Genomic DNA, 25,610 nt, shown 5'->3' on the forward strand with positions numbered 1-25,610 from the left:
GTTTCTGCATCACTGTTTCCAAATGTCTCCGATTTCGTCCACACAATACGGGGTAATACATTATTTTCCAACTAAAAGCATTTTCAAAAGGTCTCCATTTTCAGGCTTCCATAATGCAAGAGAAGTATGGAGGTAAACTGAAACGTAGCAATAACCATGCATTTTAAAATGAAAATGTATTTGTGTGGAAGTGGCCTTAGCCTCGGGATAAACACACAATAATAATTAGCAAGATCAAGTCAAGTCTTTGTTGTTTTTTTGTTGTTTTTTGTGCTTATTTTACTCTAAGACAAAGATTTGGTGTTAAAATCTGTTTAATAAGGCATGGTGCACACTATGCCTGGTGAGATCTGCTAAGTTGTTGTGATTCAGTGAAATTATTGGAGTTCAATATTTGTAGTGGGGTTGAATTACAGTTTATTTTTAAAAAGTTTCACCACTTTCATGAAATATTGGGAACATTTTCAAAAAGCCAAGAGAGGGCAATCTCATAAATGTGTAAACCCCCGCTGATAAACAGCGATGGACTGCTGATCAGTGAAGATTGATGTGATCAGAGCGGAGCTGTTGGAGGCGGATGAATCAGCGGGGGACTTTGCTCCAGACAGGATCGATTTCTCCAGGCAGCGAGCTCCGCTCTCCCCCACAGCTCAAAGAAAATGCTTAATGCACGTCACTGCTCATAAGTTACCCACACACTGAATATATGACATAACTGAATCTGAATTTAATGTACAATACATGCCAGTAATTTAGTTTTATTTGAACATTATGAATTCCATGTGCATGTTTGTGTTACCCCTCCTTCCACTATATTAATAATTGCGTTTTACAAAAACTCAATTTTGGCTGAACTTCATTATTTCAGGCTAAATTTTTACTTTTTGATGAATACATTTCCAGCACAATCCCCAGCAGACAGACAAATTTTCCACAGCGTCTCTCCTATCAACTGGCAGACAGGCCCAGCTGTTAATACGAGCTAATCTGTTTCGAACGCCTGAGGCTGGTGACTGCGCCTCGCTTCTCTCTCTGTCGGAGATGCTCTGCTGGTCCTGAAGGGATTTTTTTGGGATTAAGCTGGCATTTATTGTCTACAGCTAAGAGAAAATGTTCGCGACACATAACAGTTCACACACATACACACACACCGCAGCATGCTGGCTTGTCTCCCAGTTGGCTTCATTAAATAACATATTGTCAGATCAACTTAACTGACAAGTTGTGTGAGTGCCTGTGTGAGGAGGAGACAGCAGGAGTCAGTTCTGCATCTGTTACTGAGTCACCGTGTTTTGGAAGGAAGACGGGCAACAGAGCAGAGGACGATACACACACTAACTCTGCTGTCAGCCCCTCCTCTGCACACCCGAACACACTTCTATGGATCTGTGTCTGTTTCCTCCAACCCTAACCAACTGCAGTGCCTCACCAAGACCTAACCCAGCCTCTAACCCCAACCATGGAGGGAAACACTTCCCAAAAAAGGGGACAGGCCACCTCAGAATTTTCCACTTTGCAATAATCCCACTTACAGCTGATCGTGGAATATCTAGGAGGGAAGAAATTTCACAAACTTACTTGTTGCAACGGTGGCATCCTATTACAGTACTACACTCGAATTGAGCAAGCTCTTTAGAACGACTCATTCTTTCACAAATGTTTGTAAAGACAGACTGCATGGCTAGGTGCTTGATTTTATACATCTGTGGCAATGGGACTGAATAAAACACCTAAATTCAGTGATTAAGAGGTATGACCCAATACTTTTGTCCATATAGTGTATGTTATATATCTATATTTATTGATTTTTGCAACACTTGCTTTTGTTTTAATTTCATTTTCTCTCATTATATTTATACTACACACAAATACACCAAAGCATATTCCTTGTATGTGAAAACCTACTTGGCAATAAACTGATTCTGGTTGAGATTCTGATTGTTTGCACTGCAAATATGCAGAAGCACACACACACACAAACACACACAACATTCACGCAGAGAATTAAGAGAGTTTTTTTAAACCCAGGAGTCAGAGCATTAAAAGCATAGACACAGTGCAGTGTTTGTACAGGTTAGTTCTGTACTGGACAAGAGCTTAGACTAGAGACAGACAGAACCTGAGCTGTATAAGCAGTGATGCAAAAGCCGAGCTTAGGAAAAAGAGTAAACCAACTACAAAGTCAATGAATACGAATCTTTAAACTGAATTAAAGGAAGTGATTTTAAATCAGCAAAGTGTTTCATAATTTGCAACTCTAACACACACGCACAAGAACACCTCCTGACACATACACTCATGTTGACAGCAACGACAACGAGACCGATCATTAGAAGTGACACCACAATGATGGTGTCAGAGCAGAGGGTTATTATAGGGGTGAATTGCCGCTGAGTAAGAGCGGCTCTGCCCTTTCTTACATTAAACTGCAGATGGTGACACAACTCGCTGCTCCATTAAAGATATAAATAGCAACGAGGGCAGACAAAAAGCAATAAAAAAAACACCTAAACTAAACCACTGGGAGAAATGTAATGACTTTTTTCCTATTCAGGACAGACAAGGGGAAGTTTCACCACCAGACTCAAGACAAATGAAAGAGCCAATGACACAGAGATAAGAGCCCTGTTCGTGATGATTGGTGGCAATTAAAAAAAGAAATAGAAGCTGGATGCGTGAGCAGTCAGGAGTGCTTTAAAAATGCAGGAACTGATTAGACTGTATTCAAGGAAATAAGAAAAAAGAAGCAGAGATGAAACATGACTGTAGTCTGACATATTTTATTATTTTTCCTGAGTTGCTGCAGAGCTGTGTGTACCGTACACACTGCCTTCAAAATGAATTCTGTGCTGTTCTGTAACCAACTGTTTTGTGAATAATATTTTCTATTGCCTTTCACTGTCTCATGGTTAGACAGTACATATGACATTTTTATTTTCAAGGATTAGGGTGAGTTGTACTGTAACCTAAAATATAAACTTAGTCTACAGTTGTGCAATATAGCAGCTCTGTAAAGATGTACTTCTGCTGAGCTAAATGCTGACTTCAGCAGGCGAAAAGCCAACTCCTTTTTTTCCACGTTCACACGTTTGCAAGGGTCCGTGCGTACATTTATGTGCAGCCCATTTTTTTGGGACCACGTGGACTTTACACATAGCAAGTGCACCACCTGTGCATGCAACAATTACAAAATAAAGTCTTTAGCTCCACACTCCAGTGTAGTCCAAAACACTGCAAACCGCTGCACATCGGCGCGAGTTTTCAGTTGAATATTACATTGAATATTATTATTTATAACATGCAGTTGTTTAGCAGGTATAATATTTACCATGTTCAACATCTTAGTTTGATAGGATCTGCCTGACTGTACAAAGTGATAATACGACTTGATGACGGCACTACATTAAAAAGTTAAGGGATCACATCGCAATTCATGAGTGATGATGACTATTCCTTAAAAGTCCATCCAGTAATGCTGTATTTCGCTCTTACCCGCAAAAGTGAATCTTACGGTGGTGCCAGAATAAAAAGTCAGGGGATCACCAAATTCAGTAGTATTCATCCTCTGGGAACAAAGACTGCCTGTACAAAAGTTCACTTCAATCTATCCCACAGTTGTGGTTAAAAAATGTGGACTCACTGACCAGCATCTCTGGCACTTCTCTTCTAGTGAGGCTAAAAAATGTTGACCAAAATTGATATTGAATCCAAACGCCACTTAACAAGCTCCCCTGCTCAAATGCATCAAGCGAAACTAACTTGAATATATGACTTTCAGCTGCCATAATGGACACTGTTACTGTGACCATAGTGATCAATATGCAGAGCATGAGCCCTCGGTGTTGAGCCACTCAGGTCCTCTGCAGACCATCATCAATATGTATCAGGCCTCACTAACCCATCATACCACCGCCTCCTCACGCGCTTTCCGCAGATCAAAAGGCCGAGTGATGTGTGATATGGAAATTACAAAAGTGATTGGCCGCGGGCCCTCCCGCTCAAAGGCAGCACGGTCCGCCTCGTAACATCTAAGGACATCAACATGAATAGTGATAGCTCAGTGATAATAGCTCAAAGGAGTCTCTTTTTTAGAAATGATGGTTAGCTGTTGTATCACAGGTAGCGGCAGGGTTATAAGCAGCCTGTTACCAAAGTGACTTGACAAGCTTTCACTTGAGCCACCCTCAGGCCAAAGACACATTTCCCCTCATGCTGAACTGCTTCGATTTTCATGATCCCACATATTTTCCTGTGGCTCCAAACAAACTCATATTTAGCTCATCAACATTTTCTGCCCAGCAAAAGTATATAGTATAATGTAATGAACATTGCAGCCTCTAAGGGCTGCTACTATAGCTTTATATAAAGTTTTCAATATCCTTAACAGTGATGTCATTATCAGTACTGCATGGTGTTTGAAGTGCAGTGAGAAAAACAGTAATGTTGCGGTCGTGAAAAAATAAAATTAAACATTGAATTGCCTCTCTGTTCAGATAATGAAGGGGGAAGCAAAACAGAATAAATAAGTATCTGACAGTGTAAAAGCCAATTAGACATTTATTCATTATCTGTAATCTGTAATCCTGATACAGGGTTGCAGGAAAGAGTCAATTTGAAAATTAGAAATTTATTTGTCAAATCAGTTAATGTCGAATATTCTCTGGTTCCAGTCTCTCAAATATGTGAGGATTTACTACTTTTTTTCGGTTTTGTATTTATTTTGAGTAATATTAATTGATAATGATTACTAGAGACTACCTGCGTGCTCAGTCCACAACAATCTTGAACTCAACCCTATTTTGAACCGAGACAGCTACACATCTGTGAAGTTTCGTGACTGACAAAATCTGCCCACAGATAGACGCACAGACGGAGAAACAGACACAGACATATAGACACTAGGCAAATTTCTCGAAAAATTGTTTGCTGCAGCCCTAACTGATTTTAGAAGTACTGAAACAAAACAAAAAAACACTGTTGCAAGAGCTGAAATTGCCTTTTTGGGGGAACACCACCCCAGACCATATGGATGATCTCCTGATCAACGACACTGGCGAGTTTAAGAGAAATGCTTCAATGAACAGTGCAAAAACAAGTCCTTCGAAGAATCCATTGACACACACACACACACACACACACACACACACACACACACACACACACAACATGTCGTATATGTGCACTTTATATAAGTAGAACCATGTTTCTTGTGGCTTGTATCTCTCCTCTGACTGACAAGCCAGGGATATCAAAGAGACCAAAGGCTGGTGATGAGCTTTGAGCTCTGCCTAATTGGATGCAGCTCAGGCTGTATCTGTAGCAGCAGAGTGAACAGCCTTGGGAGATGAGTGCTGACCGCCACACACACACACACACACACACACACACACACACACACACACACACACACACACACACACACACACACACACACACACACACACACACACACACACACACACACACACACACACAGCCTGTCCTCACAATTACAATGAAACAGCTTCAGGACGTGGCTCTGTGTACTCTCACCATGTCCTGTCATGAAGTTTTGGTTTTTTTTGTAATCCAACAATTTGTGTATCGGGCAATTGTTACATCTCCAACTGGGAAAGAACATTTATTTACCATATTCATTTTTTCCTTCTTCACTGCACATTTTAAACTGGCTGCATTGCAAGTGAAAGGATCTCAGATGTATGTAAATAGCAAGTTTCACGCTGGGTTCTACACCTTAACGTGTAATTAACATCTTTAGTCTGCTGTTGCATCTTGTGAAAAATAAAAAAAGCTGCAAAGAGTGAGATCATTTAACTTGTTTCCAAAGCAAATCAGGTTATTTCAAGAATCTGGCTAAAGTGCATCTAGTGTTATGATACTGAGGCGGTGCATTATATGTCAACAAACTGTCACTCTAGCCGAGTTCATAAAACATACGGAACTGCATCAAAAACAAGAAGCCTACAATGAACTTGGATTTAAGAGTCATCACCATCATCTTAGATAGACATTAATCCCGCAGATGATGGCAGATATAAACACAACAAATTAGGCAACAAGATCAAAGGAATATTTTGACATTTTGGGAAATACTACCTTGTTTTCATCCCAACTCATTGGGATTGTCAATGGAACTGCAAGCCAAAATATGACACCCTAGGTACCCTTCTGCATCAGTTTCGGACGTTCACGGGCTGTGTGTCAAAACGCTTGTTATGTCTTTTAAAATACATTTCCATGTTCTGAGGAAATTTACAGTTTCTGCTTGTTACATGAATACAGTCTTTTTCAAAATCAACTTCTATTGTAGGTAAAACATTTCGTTTTGGGGTTAAATGCCTTTAGTTTAGGCAACAAAAGCCCGTGGTTAGGTTTAGAAAAATCATCATGTTTTGAATTACTGAGGTAATATGTCACTGACGTGGCATGCTACAAAATCATTGTAATTAAAATGACTCCACTGGCTTTTGGTTTCACACAGGAAACGCTGTCAAGTGAAAGTCCAGAGTTTGCTTGACCCATTCAACTCTTCTTCTGCCCTCCCTGTATGGTCTTTATTGCAGTTTACTCTAGAGTAGTTGCTGGTGGTGTCACAACTTGCTGCTGCCCGGTGGGTATCATATTGCTGCAAACAGAGTGCCCCAGGACTGCTGTTTTTCTGTAGGCCAACCCGGAAACGAATGCCGTCCTTGTTCCTTCATCAAAAATCCTATGGGATTTTTCCATTAAACTTTGGATCATTGCAGAAAATAAATTCTGTGGTAAATAAAAGTTTGTGATACTTACACAATTTGTTCAGAAAGACACACAAACACTGGTTTGCTGGACTACATTGAAAGCATTGTGCTCAGTAAGGTGATCTGACGTTAACGTATCAACAAAACTGATAGCAGTGGCACCCCCATTTTATTCTTTGTGTATGTTTAAACTGAAAAAACAATGCATATAAAGTTTTTCAGAAAAAAAAGCTATTGATACGCTAAAACAAACTACACTACAGTTGCATCGCCAACCCTACGAGGCTGTAAAGCCATGTTCAGCACGGTTCGGTGTGATGACGTTCTGTAGCCTTTTATAGTCACTTGTTAGCAGCTGTCTTTTTAAAGACATATTAAAGCTTCAAAGTCTGCAAGTGGAGAATTTACTGACGTGCTTTTTGTCGTAGAACATAACTCGAAAGTCTCTTCAGCTTATGTTACCCACAGACCTTATTTCAGGCTTCCAACCAAAAACTTGTTCAAAAAAACCATTGACTTTGTGACGAGAGTGCTGAAATGCTAATTCATTTATGGCTTTTAGTATTTGTGACTGGGTTTTCTATGGTTCTCTGTGCGTTGGTGCCTGACGCTGACATCACTGACAAAGCAGAGTTGGCAGTGAAAACAGACTGGAAATATAGTTATTAGCTTTCTTTTTGAGAGTTAAACGAGGAGATCAATATCAAACAGGTACAAATCTTCTCATCTAACTCTCAAACTCTCTAAATATCAAACTACTCCTTTAATATGTTTTTCCACAGAGCCACTGGTGAGGAAGGGATAAGGGGAAACATCCAAAAATCCCAGTGAGCTATAGCCTCAAGACTTTTAGATGCTTATAAAAGAGTAAAACACAGGAAACTGTGAGTGAGAGGGCACCTGTACGTGTTGAGAGAGGAAACAGCGTTGAGCTGAGATCTAAAAACCATCATCACAAGGATCAAAAAGCCTCCAGTTCATCACAGCTCCGACACACTCTGTGCGAGCTTATTAAGCCGAAGCAGAACTATCAGCTGCAGGAACAGCTAAATTACTTCTGTGCTTCCTTAGAGATATCACCTCTTTCACCACCGTTAGTCCCACATCCCCTCTCCAAATAACTATAAAATAAAAAATGCATCTCGTGTTCATAATGCCAGGGCTGTAAACTTCAGTCTGCAAATTCTGCTATGATCCACTGCTTTCATATAGCTGAATGGCTGAGCAACCGAGCAAGAGCGCCTTGGACTTGCTTCATGACAGATGGCTGTTTTGCGTTGCCACAGCCCTATTGTGTTGTAGAGCAAGTTACCAAATCCATCAGGGCGCACAACAGGCCTTTCAATAATGAATAAGCCAGAGGGTGAGAAGCTAATAACTCAGAGAAAGGCCAGTGGCAGTAAATTCCAACAGGACAGCTTACAGGCGGCCGTCCAGAAAAGGTGCAGGCTGATATTAAAACTCGGCCAGTTAAACAAGTAGTTTGTGCCCGCTGCTGTGGTTTGCATTAGGCTGCTTTGATTTCTGCAGTTTAAAACACAAGCCGGGGGAGGGGGTTAGTCACAAAGCAGGATTAGCAGCTTCGCCAAATAATTTTTAAAAAGTTACGCTGAAATCAACAGGCATTAATCCTAAACCTACAAGTAAGTCAATTTAAGTTTAGTTTTAAAGATTCTGCTTGTTTTTTGCTTTTATCCTGCTTTGAGTACAGCGCTGCAGGTTTGACACACAATTTAAGAGGAGAGAGGAAAGAGGAGTTCATGACACTTGCTTACAACATAATTTCTTCACTAAGCTTGACTTTACTCTCTTCAAGAAGACTTCCTTCTCACTCTTCTCTTTCATTTTCCCCCAGACTCTTTCTCCCCTTTTCCCCATTTAACTAATTTCTCCTCCTTCCTTCCTTCCTTCCTTCCATGCCATTTCTTTCTTCGATCTCTCTTCCTCCTTTCTTGCTGGACCATCTGTGTTGTGACGCATGCAGAGGACAGGGAATGCAAACCAGCACCGCGCTCAGCCAATCAGGTCATTTACCAAATCTCAATTGACTGCCGCTCCAGTTTCCATGGAGAAGACACAACCAGCGGGAGGGGTCTGAGGCAAAAATCAATAATTCCCCCCGGGGCCCGGCTCTGGGCCTGTGCTGGACCTGTGATTTGGTGCATAAGAGGGATAAAACGGGAGTGGATGTTGTTTTCTCGAGACTTCGCAGCAGAGGAGGACAGTGGGCAGTGTGCTCAAGGAGAGATGCTTTTATTGCTCCTCTTAGCATGAAAAACATGAAAATTGTGTGAATGTATTGTCCAACCTCAGCCGAGGCTGTGTGACAACATCGTCCTCTGTGGTTTGTGTGGAGCACAGAGCGCAGTGAAGTGAAGCAGGCTGCAGAGGTAACAAACTGCAGCTGCTTTCTATTCTGAGACATGAAACCAGGACAGCCAAGGAGACAGCGAGCAGGTCCATGGCTAAATGCTCCAATAAATGCCAGCACACCACCAGCATGCTCACCTGGACATATAAGTCAGCATGAACGCACGAGATAGGCAAATACAATGTATAGACATCATTACAAGGGGGGGGATATGGCTGCCACCTGTTGGTGATTCTGCTAAAGTTCACCCAGTCACCTTGCCGTTTCCCTCTGTGATGCTGCAGCAGACTCATTTATCCTCTCTACTGCTGGCGGACGCTCTCATTCACCCCAGTATGACTCAGAGGCCTGGCTGCCCATTGAGCCTAATGCAGGCGAGACTGAGCCACAGTCTGTTTGTTGTAAAGCTCAAATGAATTACACGCAGCCCAGCAGAAGAGCGGCTTTACGTGGACATCAATAAAGTGCTGAATCAACATGAGAAAGGGCTGTTTCAGAGCTTTAAATGTCCTTGAATAGAGAGATGTGTAGAAACGATGCATGAGGAAGAACAAAGGTGCTTAAGTCAACTTTGCAGTAAAGTGTAAACTAAGATATACATCAGCCTAACTGTCCCTTCCCAAATAATTTCTCAGTGATGGAAAACATCATCATATGGAGTAACGAGCTCAAACACAGTCCAGTAAGGTGATAAAACACAGACTGTATAAAACAATGGTTTATACTAATGTGATTTTATAAATTGGTTTTCTGGACTTTTTGAAGCCTCAAATTTGAAATTTTGGCTGTTGCCATCTTGGATTTTTGGAGCCAGAAGTGTACAGAGGTTGCAAAAAACAGGCTTTAAAAATGAACAGAATGGTCATACCAGAAAAAAACTGAATGTCCAACTCCTTAGAAACACCTTTAGTGTAACCAAGTGTTTAACATGACTTTTTTAGATGTCAAAAACGTTATAATTAACTTTGATGAGCTGAAAACACACTAAAACAGCGACAGCTATGGCTAATATCTATGAATCGTGGGTTACAGCATGGCTATATTACCTATCCAACATTGTAACTCAAAGCAGGCACGTCCTTAATTATGGATAACAATGAGAATTAATAAAATGTAAACGGATGAGTTATTTAAAAATTCACAATCCTGCAGCTATAAAGACCAACACCTTTTTCTGTGCCAGGCTGAAAACATATTTCAGGGCATTTTATCATGGGGTCTACGGAGAGTGACTTGTTTTGGAGCCAGCATCAAGTGGCCATTAGAGGAACTACAGTTTTTGGCACTTCCAAATTGGCTTCATTTTTCAGCCCTTCAGGTTGCTGCTTGGATACAACTACAATAATCCTGCAAGTGTAATATTTGACTTTTAGCGATATATGCTTTTTTCCAAGGACTCTGCTGAAAATTTGGGGTCTCCTGATTCAACATGATACTTGGCAGAACACAGAGACACCCGAGGGAGCAGAATGCACAGAGGAAAAAATAAATAAATCTGAGGTCAAATATGCATTTTACTAACTTCCATCAAACAAAACTGTGTATCAAATACCTAAACCAAATCTAAACATGGTGAAGGCCACGAGAAGCAGTTGAGAACACAAAAAAATTTAGTAAGTCCCTTTGATGACCAAATCTACCTTTGATTTTTGTGTTAAGTTTATGATGATCTGTTATTTAAATTATGCTATCGTGCTGAATAATATTCAAAGAGACCGGTTTAATTGGTAAGCTTCACCCGGACAGACATAAATAACTTTAAGAATATGAAATAATGCAGAATCTGCAACAGAAAACCACTCATCATGACTGTCCAGATATTCCGATTAATGAATGCAGAGTGGAGACTGGCGCCCGGATCTGATTCACCCCAACTTGAGTTTTTATCTTACATACAAATAAGAGGACAGCATAGGAATGCAATTAAGATAAGCACAGGGTTTACTCTAACTTCGTCCTTCTTTAGTTTGCACAAAACTATGGGGTTGGGGGTGTATATCCAAAATACTCATCAACTAACACAGTACATGGTTATACACTCACACACACATTTACAGTTTTCACTTGCATCTCACTGCTGCCGCTCTTCCCTCCTGTTGCCACAGCAACGCAGCACTCGTCTCCGTGTCTCAGTGACAGCACATGCTCCCATTAAAAAGACATCGGAGAACAGCAAAGAGCAAGAGATGCGCTCACACACGCCGTCATTCACTGTATTGCTCGCATGCAAACCAAAAACAACAGACTGGATGCACAAACACCAAACACCTACCGAGGTGAACCCGCAGGATGAAGATCATGAATAATGAATGATAATGGATCCCGGGGACTCTAATTTGCTCAGTACAAAACAAAAAGAAACCCACATTACTGTCGAAATACAAATAATGAGCTAAAGCAGCTCTTTATCCAATGCTTGATGAAGTAATTAACACATGAAGCAACCCTGACATCTACTCCGTCTTAGTTCTCGACTCCACGCTCACTCAGCGTCTGTCCTCTCAAGCAAAAACCAAACACACTTTGCTCCGCATTAATCCTTTGTTCATACAGGTAGATGACATTAAATGTTTCCATACCTCACAGTTGCGTCCGGTGAAGCCCTGGCTGCACGTACAGGTGTACTCCCAGGTGTCCTCTGGCCTGCCGGTGGATGGCAGGACCAGGCAGAACCCCCCGTTGAGGCAGGGTCGTCCCTCGCAGGGGTCCGGACGCGGTGTGGCCTGGGTCGGGGTGGGCTCGGCCGGGGCAGGGGTGTCCGGGGCCAGCTGGAAAGCAGAGGGGACAGCTCCAATGCTGCTACTGCCGCTGCTGCCCAGGAGCAGGAGGAGGAGAACCAGAGGGGGGGTGAAGCTCCGTGAGATCTGTGTGGGACGGCAGCAGGGAACTGCCGGCACACTGCACACACTCATCCTCATACTCTGGCGTCTTCTTCTTTTTTTGTTGTGTCTTTCTCCTGTTTCCTCAGAGCTCGAGCAGCTGCTTTTCATGGAGCAGCGGAGAGGTATGTGAGCGACAGTGTGTGTGTGTGTGTGTGTGTGAGTGAGCGAGAGAGAGAAAGGCTGTTAGAGGATGTAGAGCCTGAGCTGTGCGCAGGCAGAATGACTGAGAGTAGACTGGCTGATGGTGTGGAGGCTGAGGGAGAGAAGGTGGGGATGCGGGAGGAGAAGGGGAGGGTTCTCGGCTCTTTCCCGTCTCCGAGTCACAGTGACGATGATAGCTGACGACACCGCCCCCTCGCACCACCCCCACCTCCCACATTAAACCACCACCTTCACACACACTCCCTCTCCTCTCTCATTCCTGGCTTCTCACACACACACTGTGCAGAGTAGCAGGAGAGCTCTGCACCCTCCTCATTTAGAGTCTCATCATCCATAACCTCTCCTTGGAGCCAAGGTGGGAGGGAGGAGGCTGTAGTTGGGGAAGTCAGAGGAGGAGGCGATGGTTGTGGTGGAGAAAATCCTCATCAGCTTTGCCAAAGATTAGCAGCTTTCTGGTGATAACAGACGGTATTATCACAAAGGAGATGATGCACTCCAGGTCTGAAAATAGCAGAATGATGCTGATAGAGGCACTCAAAAGGTGGTTCGAAACAAAAATGTCCAAAATTATTCACAAAACAGATCCCTATAGAAGCAGTGTATGTATGGATTGTGCTGTCCCAAAGGTCAGAGATCAGCATCTCTCATTTACAGGGTCCCATCACGTGGCAAGCAAAGTCGAAATAAACGTACGGGTTATACATTTCCATGATGAGTCAAACTTAATTTATATGGGATTGAATCACATATTTGGAGTTGCCGGTTAGGTTATTATGAATTCTGGATTTTCCCTGGAGTACACAAAGTCCTTAATCTGATATAATGCTCCTTTGTTACCCAGCAGTGGGTGGTCACTGAGTTTTTTTGTTTGACTTATTAACCATTTACAAATCAGTGTTTTACAAGGACACTGGACTTGGGCAGTGCACCAGTTTCACATGTTGAATTCACCAGTCAATAGTAGTTTGAGTTAGTTTCACCTGAGTTATTCAGGGAATACAAATATACACTGAACAAAAAATTACACACAGCTCTTATGTTTTTGCTCACATTTTTCACAGGTTTAAGTTAATAATCTAAGACTTTTTTATGCACTCAACAGGTATATTTCTATTAAATTTTGTTCAAAATGTATTAATATCCATATTGGTGAGCACTTCTCCTTTTCCAACATAATCTATCCACCTGACAGGATTGGCATATCAAGATCGAGATGATTAAACAGCATAATTACTACACAAGTGTGAAATGGGACGGTCACAATAAAAGGTCACTCTAAAATGTGCAGTTTCATCACACAACACAATGACAGCGATCTCCAAAGTTTTGATCGAGTGTGCCATTGGCATTCTGACTGCAGGACTGTCCACCAGAGCTGTTGCACTTGACGTGACGGTTCATTTAACGACTATAAGCCTCTTCCAATGCAATTTCCATGAATTTGGCAGTACACCCAATCGGCCTCACCACCGCAGCCACCAAATCAGCCACCATAGTTCAGTTTCACTTCTGCTACTTCACCATTGGATGGCACTAAAATCCTACACACTAGACCTTAAACTCAGACTACAGAACTACTACAAATGTTTGCACAAAACAAGGATTTTGGATGCTGTCCATTCTCTCCAATATTGGCATGTTAAGACAGTATCTCTGAATGGTCAGTATGAACATAAGGATGATTACAGCAAGCAGAAACTGACTGATTCAGCTTCGCTGTCGAAAGGACAGATACAGGAAATCTTTCCTGCCACAAGCCATCCACCTGTACAATAACTCACCTCTGTCTGCGCTTTAAACTCCGGTCTTAGCTCCATGTCACTCTACACTGCTGACTTTATTTTTATTTATATTTATTCAGATACTGTTCCGCACTTTACACATGTATATATGTTGATATGTACAGTCTCTTAGTTTTTTTTTTTAGGTTTTTTTAAGCATATTCCTTTATATTCTATTAATAATGTGTGCTCTTTATTCTCTGTTCTTACTGTATGGTGCTGCTACATCCCAATTTCTCAGTTTTGAGATCAATAAAGTATATCTATCTATCTATCTATTTATTTACTTGTTTATTTGACAGAGACAAATGCACAACACATTGCTTTATAAAAATACAAAGTAGATGTTTTTCTATCTTTTGGGTCAAGACAGAAAAACTAAGCCTATTCTCTATTTGTCTAACATGTCCCCAAAATTATTAAAATGCAGTATTGAAGGGATAATTCACTCTGATAGAAAAAAAATACATACTTTTCCTTTAAACTGTAGTGATATGTATAGATTGCTTCGGCGTGAATTGCTGTGTTGGAGATGTCTGCCTTCTTTCAAATATAATAAAGCTAGATTGCATTCAGCTTAAAAAAGTATATCATTGGTGCAAGGTGATTATTATTACCGCGCATGAGGAAGCGTGCGTCTACTCATGGAAAAGAGGCTCGTGCCCCTGACAGCTAACATGTAAACATTAATGGCGTCCTCCTAGCTTAACAGTAATATCAGCTAGCTCAGTGATGCTAGGTGAGCTAGCAGTAGCTGTACGCTTCCTTCTGTATAATTGTGTTAAAGAGAGTAATGTGGTAATTACATATACTGACCTGAGACAAAACAGAGTTTTTTAAAAAAGTTAACACCGACACAATAAACGACACACCCAACAAAAACTACCTTACCTTTTCAGTATGAAGCAGAAGTTTTAGCAGTGAACAAAAAAAAAGAAGAAAAAAAGAAATTTTAGCAGTCCTTGTCTTCTTTGTCTGTCTGTATCACATCTCAAGGGCTGCTGTGAGATTTACAGCCTCAATTTATGACATTTGAGTAGCTGCAAGTTTCAGAGTTGCTAATGAGATGTCGACCTCGCGCTCTCTGGCCTCAGTTTTCACGAGCTGTCCCGCCGTCCAAGCAGTCACGTCACAGCCTCCCGTCAGCTCACCTGGCTCAGGTACTGCAGCTGACTGCACTCACAGACACTGCTGATGGTTGTGATAATCACCAGCAACACACAGCATGTACACCAGTGACACTCAACTGCAGGCCCGCGTGCAGTGGCGTCATTACGCTCGAGGCCTCAGCCCCTAAAGTTTTAGAAATAGCTCCGCATCAGGGGCGTATCCAGGGAGCGGCCTGGGGTGGCACAAGCCCACCCCTGAAATCTGATTGGCCACCCTATTATGTATGGCTATCTGTCCAGCCAGCTTGAACTTTTCAAAGAGTAAACTAAAATATTGTTTATAGATGCAATTCAGCCTTAAATCTGACAGGTAGTATTGTGTCAGAGTAGTGTCCGGCTTGACTTATTGTACATTCAAATAAACTGATCAAACTGTCGAAAAGTTTGTTCACACAGGCTTATTCATTTTAATTTTTTGGTACTTTAATTGTGTTGGCACTTTATACTGGTTATTGTACAATTTACTTTAGGAGGAAATTTCTGTAATAAAGTAAGGAAGCGTTATTTTACTTTTGTGTGGTGTCATTCTGATTGGTAGGCCTATTTATCATTTAAAGTCAAACATAAACAGGAATGTAACACACTACAATGTTAGTAATTAAAGTAGGTATGAGGAGAGGAGACAGAAATTGTAAATTAAAGCTATGCTGACAAATGTGCCCCCAGCAGCACCCATATTTCATGCCACTCCTGCATAAGTCAGTGCCCCACTTGGGTAACACTGAAAAAAAAAAAAAAAAAAGTCTGGACACACCTCTGCTCCGCATCTAAATATGTAGGCTACATATGCTTTTTTTTTTTTGTTTGTTTTTTTGAAAAAAAGCCCTGGATCTCATAATTTGTCACTCCGTTTTTACTTGTTCTTGAATAAACATACTTAGTTACATTTGACCATTGTTACCACAAATACATGAAATTAATTATTTTTCCAACTCTAGTCAATACATTTTTCATGACAGCAGTTGTAAAGTATTGTTTCTACTCAATACTAATTACCAATATTTTTATTAACATGACATTTTATTATTAATCTGGAATTTAAAAAAAAAAGATAAAAAGAGCAGAGTTTATAAAAAGCATGAAAATAGAGCTTGATTATTAAAAAGAATTTGCAGGCAGGTATCCGCACAACCCGCCCTACAGAGGACCCCGGTCTGCAGGCCAAAAAGAGTGCTGGGTGGCCCACCTACCATTTTCTAATTCACAATTAAAAAAATTAATTCACAATGGGATTTTTATGTGTGTGTGTGTGTAAATAAGATGCCAGATTGCATTTTAAAAAGCAGCTCGTTTATATAAAAAAAGTGCCAGGGGTAGGGTTGCAACAGTTTGAGATTTTCACGATATGATAACCATCTCAGAATATATCACAGTATTACAGAATTATGATAATCAGACAGAATGACACCTAATGGAATGAAAACAGAAGGGTTAGTTTTGATTAAACAGATTTTTTCACTATAATTAAGATTTGAAACATTTTTTTTAATGAAAGTGTGTGTAAAAAGTGTCCCTTTTGAAAATAATTAAAGGTGAGATTCTCTGTCCAGTTTTATTTATTTACTTTGTTAATGTCGTAGATAAGCAAATATACACGGCATGATAATTGTCAACTTTCATATCACAGTATACCTTAAAACAGGTATATTGCTGCAACCCTAGCCAGGGGAGGATCCCTCTGACAGAGGTCTGGGCTAAACCGCAGATCAAATCTTAAGACACACTCCTGCTTACACCTGACCCGTGCAGGTACTCTTAAAAAGATGAGTGAGGAAAGCAAATGTAGAAAGCAAGTCGAGCATCTGTGATGTTGACCATTGAGAATCTCCTAAGAAAAAGTTGATTTTTTTTCTTTTTGTTCACCATAGAGACCAGTACAATCATTCTGTTTGTCTCAGAAATTCATTTTTGGCCATCACAGTAAAGTATTCCAGGAATCAGAGTATTGATCATTTTTGCAACACCCACACACATTTTATGTAATGTTGAGTCCAAGGCTAAGCTCTCTCGTATTTAAGAGTCTAGAAACACAGCGGAGGGTTAAGATTCAGCTCAGAGGGCGAGAGCTGTTAAACCCTGCTGAGATCTAAAGAGCAGCATTCCAGGTAAATCAAATAAACCACCTTTGTTTCTGTCTCCATGCCAACTACCTTAAACCTGCCCACAGTTGAGGACTGAGGTATCAAGATTTACCCTAAATTAACTTTAACTGATTAATAAATCCACTCTAACAGGACCAGCTGTGAAGGATTCACAAGAGCAACACGGCAAAGCGATGGAGGGATGGATAAATAAATGAACAAAGATGAGTCAAACAGTTACTTTATTTATGTTCAGGTAAAAACATGAACCTGATGCAGTAAATTATTGCAGATCTTAGAAACCAGCACATGAACGATTGGGCCAGGAGAACATACAGTGGCGCCCTCCCCTGGCCACAGACTGCAGGTGCACACCACGGTTTGTTCCAAGCCAGCAGTGCAAAGAAAAAATAATAATAATCAACTACAGCAAGAAATAAAGACAATATAGAAAATTAAAAAAAAAAGGTAAAGCAGACATTCCCACCTCAAACAGGGTGTGAAACTGCATATAAACTTTATTCCATAAATGAACTTGAAATGCTATCTGGCCATGAAACGATAAAATGAGACCAGCCAAATTTTGTGCCCAGCTACATTATGTGTTGAGGGTTGCTTAGAGCTTGGTCTACCAAGATAACCCTACACATCAGGTAGGGCCCAACAGAAAGACACTAACTCTATCAAAATAAGAGCAAAACAAAATTTACCTGATCAACACATTGGTTACATCTCTTCATTTTGAGCTAAAGCTCTCTATAATAAAGGAGGCCAGAACACAATCTCAACTTGGGTAGAGGGGAAAGAAAAAAAAAAAAAAGATAATATGCGCTCATCACTACCCGCATTCAACCAACTGCAACTCTCGTTTTCCACAACTTGAAGCAAAGACACACAGGGGGGGGAAGCCGAACCAAAATGCAACACACAAACTGGGGCCAATATAATACAGAACAAAATGCAAACAGATGAACTGAGGGGAAGAGACATGAGAACAAAGAGCTATTCTATCAAATGTGTAGAATGAGCAAAGTCTGCAAATTTGTCTGTACAAATGATCTTTGGAGCTAAAGTAAACCTAGCTTGCTCGATGGACCCCTCCCCCACCCCCCTTCCCGCCCGACACCCAGTGACGTTGTCCACCACTCTGGAGAGGAGACATCCCTTTTTTAAATATCACATAGCAATGCAATTTAAAATGTCACCCAGATGTTTTCATCTTTTTTTAACATTACTCAACTACTGATATAAGTTTTACTCTCTCTTTTTTTAATATTTTAAGTTCTGTGAGTCATGGAACACCTTTCCATTTTTTTATTTTTTATATTTTTTTTGAGAGACCGGGGCAGCAAATATATATTTAAAGTCTTAATTTTTCTGCAAGCTGCTTTCTCTAACAAGAAGGCTGTACATGTAGCCTTAATGTATGTGGTTACAAAAAAACTAAGAAGGAAGTCATGTTTTCATCAGTCGCTGTAGAAGGCATTTGAATGTGAGATGTGGAGAGATCAGGAAAGGTGGAAAGACTGCTGCCCCTCGCGGGCCGCAATCAACAGTTTCTCTCGCATGATCTCTATGCTGGAGTAGTCAGGCAGCTTCAGGTAGTTGACACAGGTCATGACTGAGGGGAGGAAGTCATCCGGGTTCTCCGTCGACTCGAACGTCTTCCTCACAATCGTCAGAGGGGGGTTCAGGCTCCGGAAACCTGAGACACGAGATCAGCAACAGGTGTCAGTCAGGCACAGATATAGTAGACAGGCAAGGCTTCATGTTTTACAGTCACATGGGCTAAAAAAACATCTATTTTGGCTGAGGATGCCAGTTTTGATTTACTTAGCTTTTGAAAGAAAAAATGGCCAAATGACATCAAATTAAGGAGGCCTTTCCTTTCAGTCCGACACTCCACAGCCTCACTAAGCTTTAAAAATGCAATTCCTCACCCTATCCATTTAGAAGTGGTTAAATTTTGATATTTTACAATATAAATGTCTTGTCATTTACTTTATTTTCTGTTAGCTATGCTGTCACACAGCAAGCTAGCCACATTAACATGTGAAAGGAGCCCACAGTCCATCCCTTGGTTTCCACCATAATGTTAGCCTTGGCCAATCGGCAATACACACTCTCGCCGCTACCAGGATGCCATTTCTGCAGAAGCACCGAGGTCACCCTCTGGTCTTCCAACAGGTAAGACGGGTGATTGAGAGACTTCATTCTGAGCACCAAAACTCTTAAGCATTGTGCAACAGTGTGAGCACCGTAAGCACCACTATCTGTGCTGACACTGCTAACAGTATTAACGGTGATAACAAAAAGTTTCCACAGCAGGTCGGCATGGCATTACTAGTAGTATTCACCGAATGAGCAGCACAGCTAGCAAGCTCATGCCAAACCTGAGTGGTGCCTAAACTAAGTAGAATTCATTTATATACCAATGAGCGTAACCGGTAAGAAGTATTCTCTGCCATTAAATGATTAATGGTTAACAGCTGACATCCCCAATTTTGCCTGCTATATTATTTAAAGTCAAGGATCTGAGTATGTGTGTAGACATGTCTGTTTAGCAATCTGACCTGCTCTGATGCATTTGATGAGTTTATGTTTGCGTGTGTTCAGTAACTCACCACCGACAGGCAGTCTGGGGCTTCCTGTGACAAACTGAAGAAAGAGTCTCTGCTGCTCGGCGTCGAAGCTGCTCAACACCTCGAACAGGAACCGTACGGCACGGCTGCAAAAACATGGGAGAAAATACACATCAAATGTCTGTTTTCTTATACTGACATTGTGTCATGTGGGGGCTGAAATCAGAATTTGATCATGCCTGTCATGTGTGTAGCCGTGGTCCGGTCGACAGCACTCCATCAGCGTTTTGACGTCCCACGTCTCTGATTTACTGCCACACAGCAACTGGTCAAGCTTGAGCAGGAGAAGAGAGATGCCATTAAATAAATGGTAAATTGCCATTATGAATGAAAGGAATGAAAAATGAAAAAAATGACAAAAATTAAGGATAAAAAAAAAGAAAATTTGCTCACCTCCTCTGGATAAAAATACTGCAGGTGATGCAAGGGGAAGACTGACTCAAACCCTTCCCTAAACGACTCAAATTGTCTGGAAACGCCTTCATTTAGAGTCCAGTACACCACCAACTGGAAGGAGGGAAAAAATGATTAATCTTACGAGGAATAACATCAAGACAGACAAATGATTAAAAACAGAATGAGAATTTAAAAAAGAAAAACTTTATCACATACCCTGAGGTACTCCTCCAGGTTGTAGATCGTGACTGGGACGTCTTTGCCGCCCTTTTTCAGCTCAATGTTTGGGAATCCTGGAAGGGTGAAGTCCAAACCCAGGTCCTCCACTGAGCAGCCGTTCATGTTGAGGCTCTCCAGTGCCTGCTGTAGGGTCTCCCTCGTCTGTTTCGAAAAATACAGACAGTTTAACAGAGATAGACAGAAAAACAGTTAGGGAGACTTGCTTTGAATGTGACATCAGTCTACATGGAGACTGATGTCGGACTTTTAGAGGACAATGCTTTTATGAAACCTGGGACACCACCAGGAGACCCCAGGAACACTGGTACCAGTGCATTAAAACAAAAGTCCTCTGTGCTGTGCTTCACCTGTGATCGGTCCTGTTCCAGCCTCTTCTTCTGGCGGATAATATCCTCCAAGTGCTGGATGGACTTCGCCACACCGGGGTCGATGTTCACCAGGTCATGGGAGCTTATAGACATCTCGTGCCGGAGCATCCACTTATAAAATGGCAGCCCCAAGGGCAGGTCCAGCTGGGGAGAAGAGCAGGAGGAGAGTAGTTCACAAACTCAGGTAAAATTAAAGACATATTTGGCAACACAGGTATATGAAAACATTTTGGGGCATTTTCACATTTGGTATGATTGTAACACCCGTTAACATCTTGCTTTTTAACACAACAACTTGGTGAATGTACTAGTTTCAGCTCTTTAACCAACGAGATGCCATGACACGCTGCCGCTGATTACCGTCTGTCTCTTTCTAAGCAGCGCTTAAACATCGATCCAAATTAGTCTGCAAGAGAGACTGAAACAGTAAGAAAAAGCCTATTTAAAGAGAAGTAACTACCATAAAGTTCTCAAGGACCGGCATCCATGCTGGTCTCTGCTCTTAACCTGTTTTTCGGTCTGTTGGTGACGTCAAACAGACACACCAAAACAACCCACACACATGTATTCGCCTGCTGCAGTGCCATGTAAAGAGCTGCGCTCTCCCGGCAATGGGAAAGCAGTCTAAAGCCTATTTTTAGCAGGTTTCTCTGTTTGAAAAACCTGTATGCACGCGCAAATATTTTACAAGGGTATATATGTGTGTGTGCTTGTCTAGCAGTGGTACTTGGCTTTTACTAAACTAATATAGAAAACAAAATAGACCAGACGCCGAAACCATTGCTGCAGTTAAGCGCTGCAGCAGTAACTTATGCCTGCTGTCTGACGTTGACCCTGGCAGCTGTAACAACCTTTTGCCTGCCTTTCCATTTTATTACCCATGGCCGTGCAGTTCAAATGATGAGATTGAGCGGCACTTCTGTGAAATTAGTTTGCAACTTGACTTGTTGATGGCTATTTGCATTAAATAGCGGTGCGTTGTGTTTGGTACAGTTGGATACATCAGGTGTGAAAACCCAGTTCACATAAACCATACTCAACACCACCTTGTCAGCTGGACTTGGGCATAGACTGATGCACAGTGCCCATGTACAGTACACAGAGTTTAGTGATAATCAAACAAACCCACTTTGAAACCACGTGTACTTGCATCTGGGCCAGTGTACCTGATGGCAAAGCCTTCTTAAATGCTGCAACATGTAAAAGACCGCTTCTTTTGATATTAACAATGTATTTGACTGCCACTGAGCGGACACTACAGCACGTCTCAATACAAATAATTTACAGCTTTGCTGCTCAGTTGAAGATATGAGTCTATTAACAAAGATAGGACAGAAAACAGAGGTCGTTACCAATCTGAAGTCCATAATGGCTTTGGCCATTAGCTTTCCTAAGAAACGGAACTTCATTTTGATTTTGGCTATGTGTGCTGGTTTGGTTGTCCTGCCGAAGGGAACAGCAAACAGTCCTCTAGAGCTGAACATGTACTTGGTTCCCTCTTGACTTCCTGTTGGGGCAGAGACAAAAGTATGGTCAGTGTAAGTCAGATAAACTCACTGCATATACTTTCACACAGGCATTTATATTTACACTGAATGCAATCATATTCAGAGTGAAAAATTGTCTGATCATGGCCCATCAGTGAGGACCTCCATCAATTAAATTTTATTTTTAATTTCTGACCAAGAATAAATAATCTGAAACGTGATCAGTGTGGGACAAGGAATACTCTATCAGTTAATTTCAATGTCCCATGTGTGTAAGTGACAAAACATGGGACATTTTTTTTAATCACATCCAGTGTGTGTTTGAGAGTTTATACCTTTAGGATTGGCCAGCGTGACCTCTTCGCCTCTCCACAGGCCGAGATCAGCCCGCTGTAGCTCCTGAGACACCAGAGCGTAGAACTCTAGAGTGGGGCCGAGACCTGTGCCGACCTAGAAGACGAAAAATAATTAGAATTGTTTTTCCAAAACACTGGAGTGAAAAGCATTTTACTGCACCAAATGTACAAGTCATGATTCACAGGGGCCAAAGGTACCTCATTCTCATACTGAATCTCCAACATTGCCCTGGAGCTGCCAAGGTCCTGCATTACAGACTCGGCCTGTTTTAGCAGCTCGTCGCGGTTTATCGTCCTCTGTAAACACAAGACAAGGGAGGAAAAAAATGAGGTTCAGGCCAGGTGAGAAAAAAAGTTTACAGAGCAATCATTAAAAACAAAAAAAAGGTATCAAAATGTTAAAATTTCAAAAAGAAAAGGGGCAGAACACAAATTAAACTCCATTCAGATACAGGTCAAACTGTTAGTACAGAAACTGTGCGCACAACAGTAGACTCCATAAGATGTAAAACTTGAACAGTTCAATATGGCAACACAATGTACCTTCTTCCTGTCGAGACGTGGTGCAACTCTGCTGTCCTGAGAATCTGATTGGTTGATCTCAGGGTTTGTGTCCAGTAGGCGTTGCATGGCTCTGTCGCGGTCGAAGGCAGTAACGTAGAATAACATCTGCCGGGTGTCGAAAGGGAAGAAGAAAGGACTGTAGAGAGAGAGAGAGGAAAAGAGAATAACGTATGTCAGAACCAAGTCATATTAGCCAAACATCAACACCAATGTCAGTTTTGTAGACAAGATTAACAATACAGGTGAAAGATCAAATTCCAATTCCTCATTTTGACCTGAAGTATGAAGCATTTACCAAGTCTTTCCAAGCTCAATGAGCCAAGTGGGGATGTTCCCCGTCATGATGACCAGCGGGTCTTGTAGCTGACGGTTAGCTTTGGCTGTCAGCTTACTGTTAATGAACTCACTGGTAGGGATAATTTCCTTACACACAGCATTCTGCAAAACAACCAAAAAAATTCATGTTACTGATACATTTTATATTACGTGACTCCCTTCACAGTTGTAAGATAAAAAGGTTCAGACTTTTACAGAAAAAAAAAGACTTGAAATCACAGACTTCCTCTTGTAATTGTTTAGGAAAGAGACTTACTTCATACAAGTAGAACCAGTATCTACTGATGGAGTGCAGGACCCTCAGCAGCAGGTTGACCTCTAAAGAGGGGTCATCAAAGGTTATGGTCTCTGGTGGCTCCGAAGTGAGGTATGTCTCTAAGGGATTGGTGACACTGGGACACACACCATCTGGAAGTGATAGGAATCAACAGTGGTGATAAAAGTCGACAGATTCAGACTTGCAAGTAATAATATGATGAGAAGTACTGGACCAGCAGCTGGAGTTTTTACAGCTAATAAGCGACGTTGAAGCTAGTTCGAGGAGTTGCTCTCGCATTCTCACCATGCCACAGCTCATCCTGCTTCTTGGCGTTGCGAGGTGAGGTTTTGGTGGGAGCAGTCTGGGCTCGGCCCCTCTTTCCACCAACAGCGTCTTTGCTGCCGTCCTCGTCCTCTCTCACAGGCTTATACCTGTCAGGAAAACAAGATGGGACATTTTATCTCTGTGTGCTTTGATGAGCATATAACTCAGCTTTTACACGAGAAACCTCACATTACCTTTGTGACAAGACTCTGGATATGAGATCAGTTTAAGGAGTATCAGTACCAAGGCCAATAATAATTTATAATTCTAACTGGTGATGAGCACATGTGTTTATCACATCCTGTGTACTTCATACTTTACTATCTAGTATATCTCAAAAACTTGGCAGACTTATCTGTATGGCTATTCACTAATAGCGTAACTGATGAGATTACACGATTTTTATTTGTCTGACCCTTCCAGGGCAAACTAATATCAGTGTTTTCCATTAATAACAAAGACTATGGCGGGCACTATTGTCTAATTTGTCCTGCCGTAGTCTCAATGGAGCTGGACTGTTAATTAAGAGCTGTATTAAAACACCTTCGGGTAATTTAACACGCCGTAGAGGCAGAGAAGCGCAGCAGAACGTCAGGCGCATTAAAAGTGAAACTAGTGGTCTTACTTTGGTCCTATTATAAAACAGTGTTCTGTGGTTCATTTGAATTTGAAGGATTTATAGGCACTTTCTTAAAAAGGGTCTATTTTCAAGGTATTCCAGTACTTCATTTTTCCCCTTAAAAATTCAAGCACTTCGAGGACCTTATGCAGTCTTGTCTCAGAGACAAGAGATGTGTGGGGATTGGAAAGTTTTCAGATGCAGACACATTAAGAGAAGCAAGAATGAGGAAAAAAAAGTATACGTAAATACCAGTCGTGAGTTTTTCGACAAAAGATTTTTACCATATTGTGTGCGTTTTGGTCCAGATGCCAGCTCTCCCAAGTGGGTTTGCCTCATCATCCGTCGACTCTCTTTCTTCTTCTGCCTGAAGACTGTACTGCCGTACAGCCTGGTATACGGTCATGTTGTACGGTAGCAGGTGGTCGCCAATGTAAAATTGTAGTCTGTGACGCACACTGCCAGAGTTCAGGAACTGTGCCGCCTGGGTAACCAATAAATATCACACATGGTTAACTGATAATACTGAGATTATAGCAGGATTTAGCTCTCAACACACATCAGCACAGAATTAATAGTTTGATAAACCGGAAATACTCCAGTGTGCGCTGGATGTCTGCCTCTGAATTGTGGAAAGATTTTAAAAAATTGTATTATTTGACATGAACGACATCACATACCAATGATTCATCGATTTCATCATCTGACCCATCGTCATCACTGTCTTCGTCTTCTTCTCTGATTCGGCCATACCCTATACAAACAAGATTTAGAGTTAGCAGCACAATTAAAGGAACACAGAAAAACTATTTTTAATGAAGTATTTTACTGCTGGC

The 25,610-nt window shown here is 41.4% G+C and overlaps 2 protein-coding genes across 8 annotated transcripts in view; both read right to left on the reverse strand.

The window, feature by feature from the left end:
• The window catches only part of dner (delta/notch-like EGF repeat containing), a 74,446-nt gene extending 59,262 nt beyond the window's left edge, over positions 1–15,184 (reverse strand). The window contains exons 1-2 of the mRNA XM_088078825.1: positions 14,825–15,184; positions 11,688–12,653 (exon numbers count right to left, since the gene is read on the reverse strand). Coding sequence (XP_087934951.1) covers positions 11,688–12,098 — 411 coding nt within the window. The 5' untranslated portion in view covers positions 12,099–12,653; positions 14,825–15,184. The remainder of the gene's footprint in view (positions 1–11,687; positions 12,654–14,824) is intronic.
• A 2,224-nt stretch (positions 15,185–17,408) lies between these two features.
• The window catches only part of trip12 (thyroid hormone receptor interactor 12), a 48,728-nt gene continuing 40,526 nt past the window's right edge, over positions 17,409–25,610 (reverse strand). For all 7 annotated transcript variants that reach the window (XM_088078826.1, XM_088078828.1, XM_042486030.2 and 4 more), the window contains 15 exons: positions 25,455–25,528; positions 25,059–25,258; positions 24,135–24,262; positions 23,829–23,980; positions 23,532–23,674; positions 23,216–23,372; positions 22,871–22,969; positions 22,652–22,766; positions 22,182–22,336; positions 20,809–20,973; positions 20,438–20,602; positions 20,219–20,332; positions 20,005–20,099; positions 19,808–19,911; positions 17,409–18,888 (listed from right to left, as the gene is read on the reverse strand). In XM_088078826.1, coding sequence (XP_087934952.1) covers positions 18,692–18,888; positions 19,808–19,911; positions 20,005–20,099; positions 20,219–20,332; positions 20,438–20,602; positions 20,809–20,973; positions 22,182–22,336; positions 22,652–22,766; positions 22,871–22,969; positions 23,216–23,372; positions 23,532–23,674; positions 23,829–23,980; positions 24,135–24,262; positions 25,059–25,258; positions 25,455–25,528 — 2,063 coding nt within the window. In that variant the 3' untranslated portion in view covers positions 17,409–18,691. The remainder of the gene's footprint in view (positions 18,889–19,807; positions 19,912–20,004; positions 20,100–20,218; positions 20,333–20,437; positions 20,603–20,808; positions 20,974–22,181; positions 22,337–22,651; positions 22,767–22,870; positions 22,970–23,215; positions 23,373–23,531; positions 23,675–23,828; positions 23,981–24,134; positions 24,263–25,058; positions 25,259–25,454; positions 25,529–25,610) is intronic.

This window comes from Plectropomus leopardus, chromosome 6 (genome assembly GCF_026936395.1).
Source record: "Plectropomus leopardus strain MGB_pleo_1.0 chromosome 6, ASM2693639v1, whole genome shotgun sequence".
NCBI classification, from domain to species: Eukaryota; Metazoa; Chordata; class Actinopteri; order Perciformes; family Serranidae; genus Plectropomus; species Plectropomus leopardus.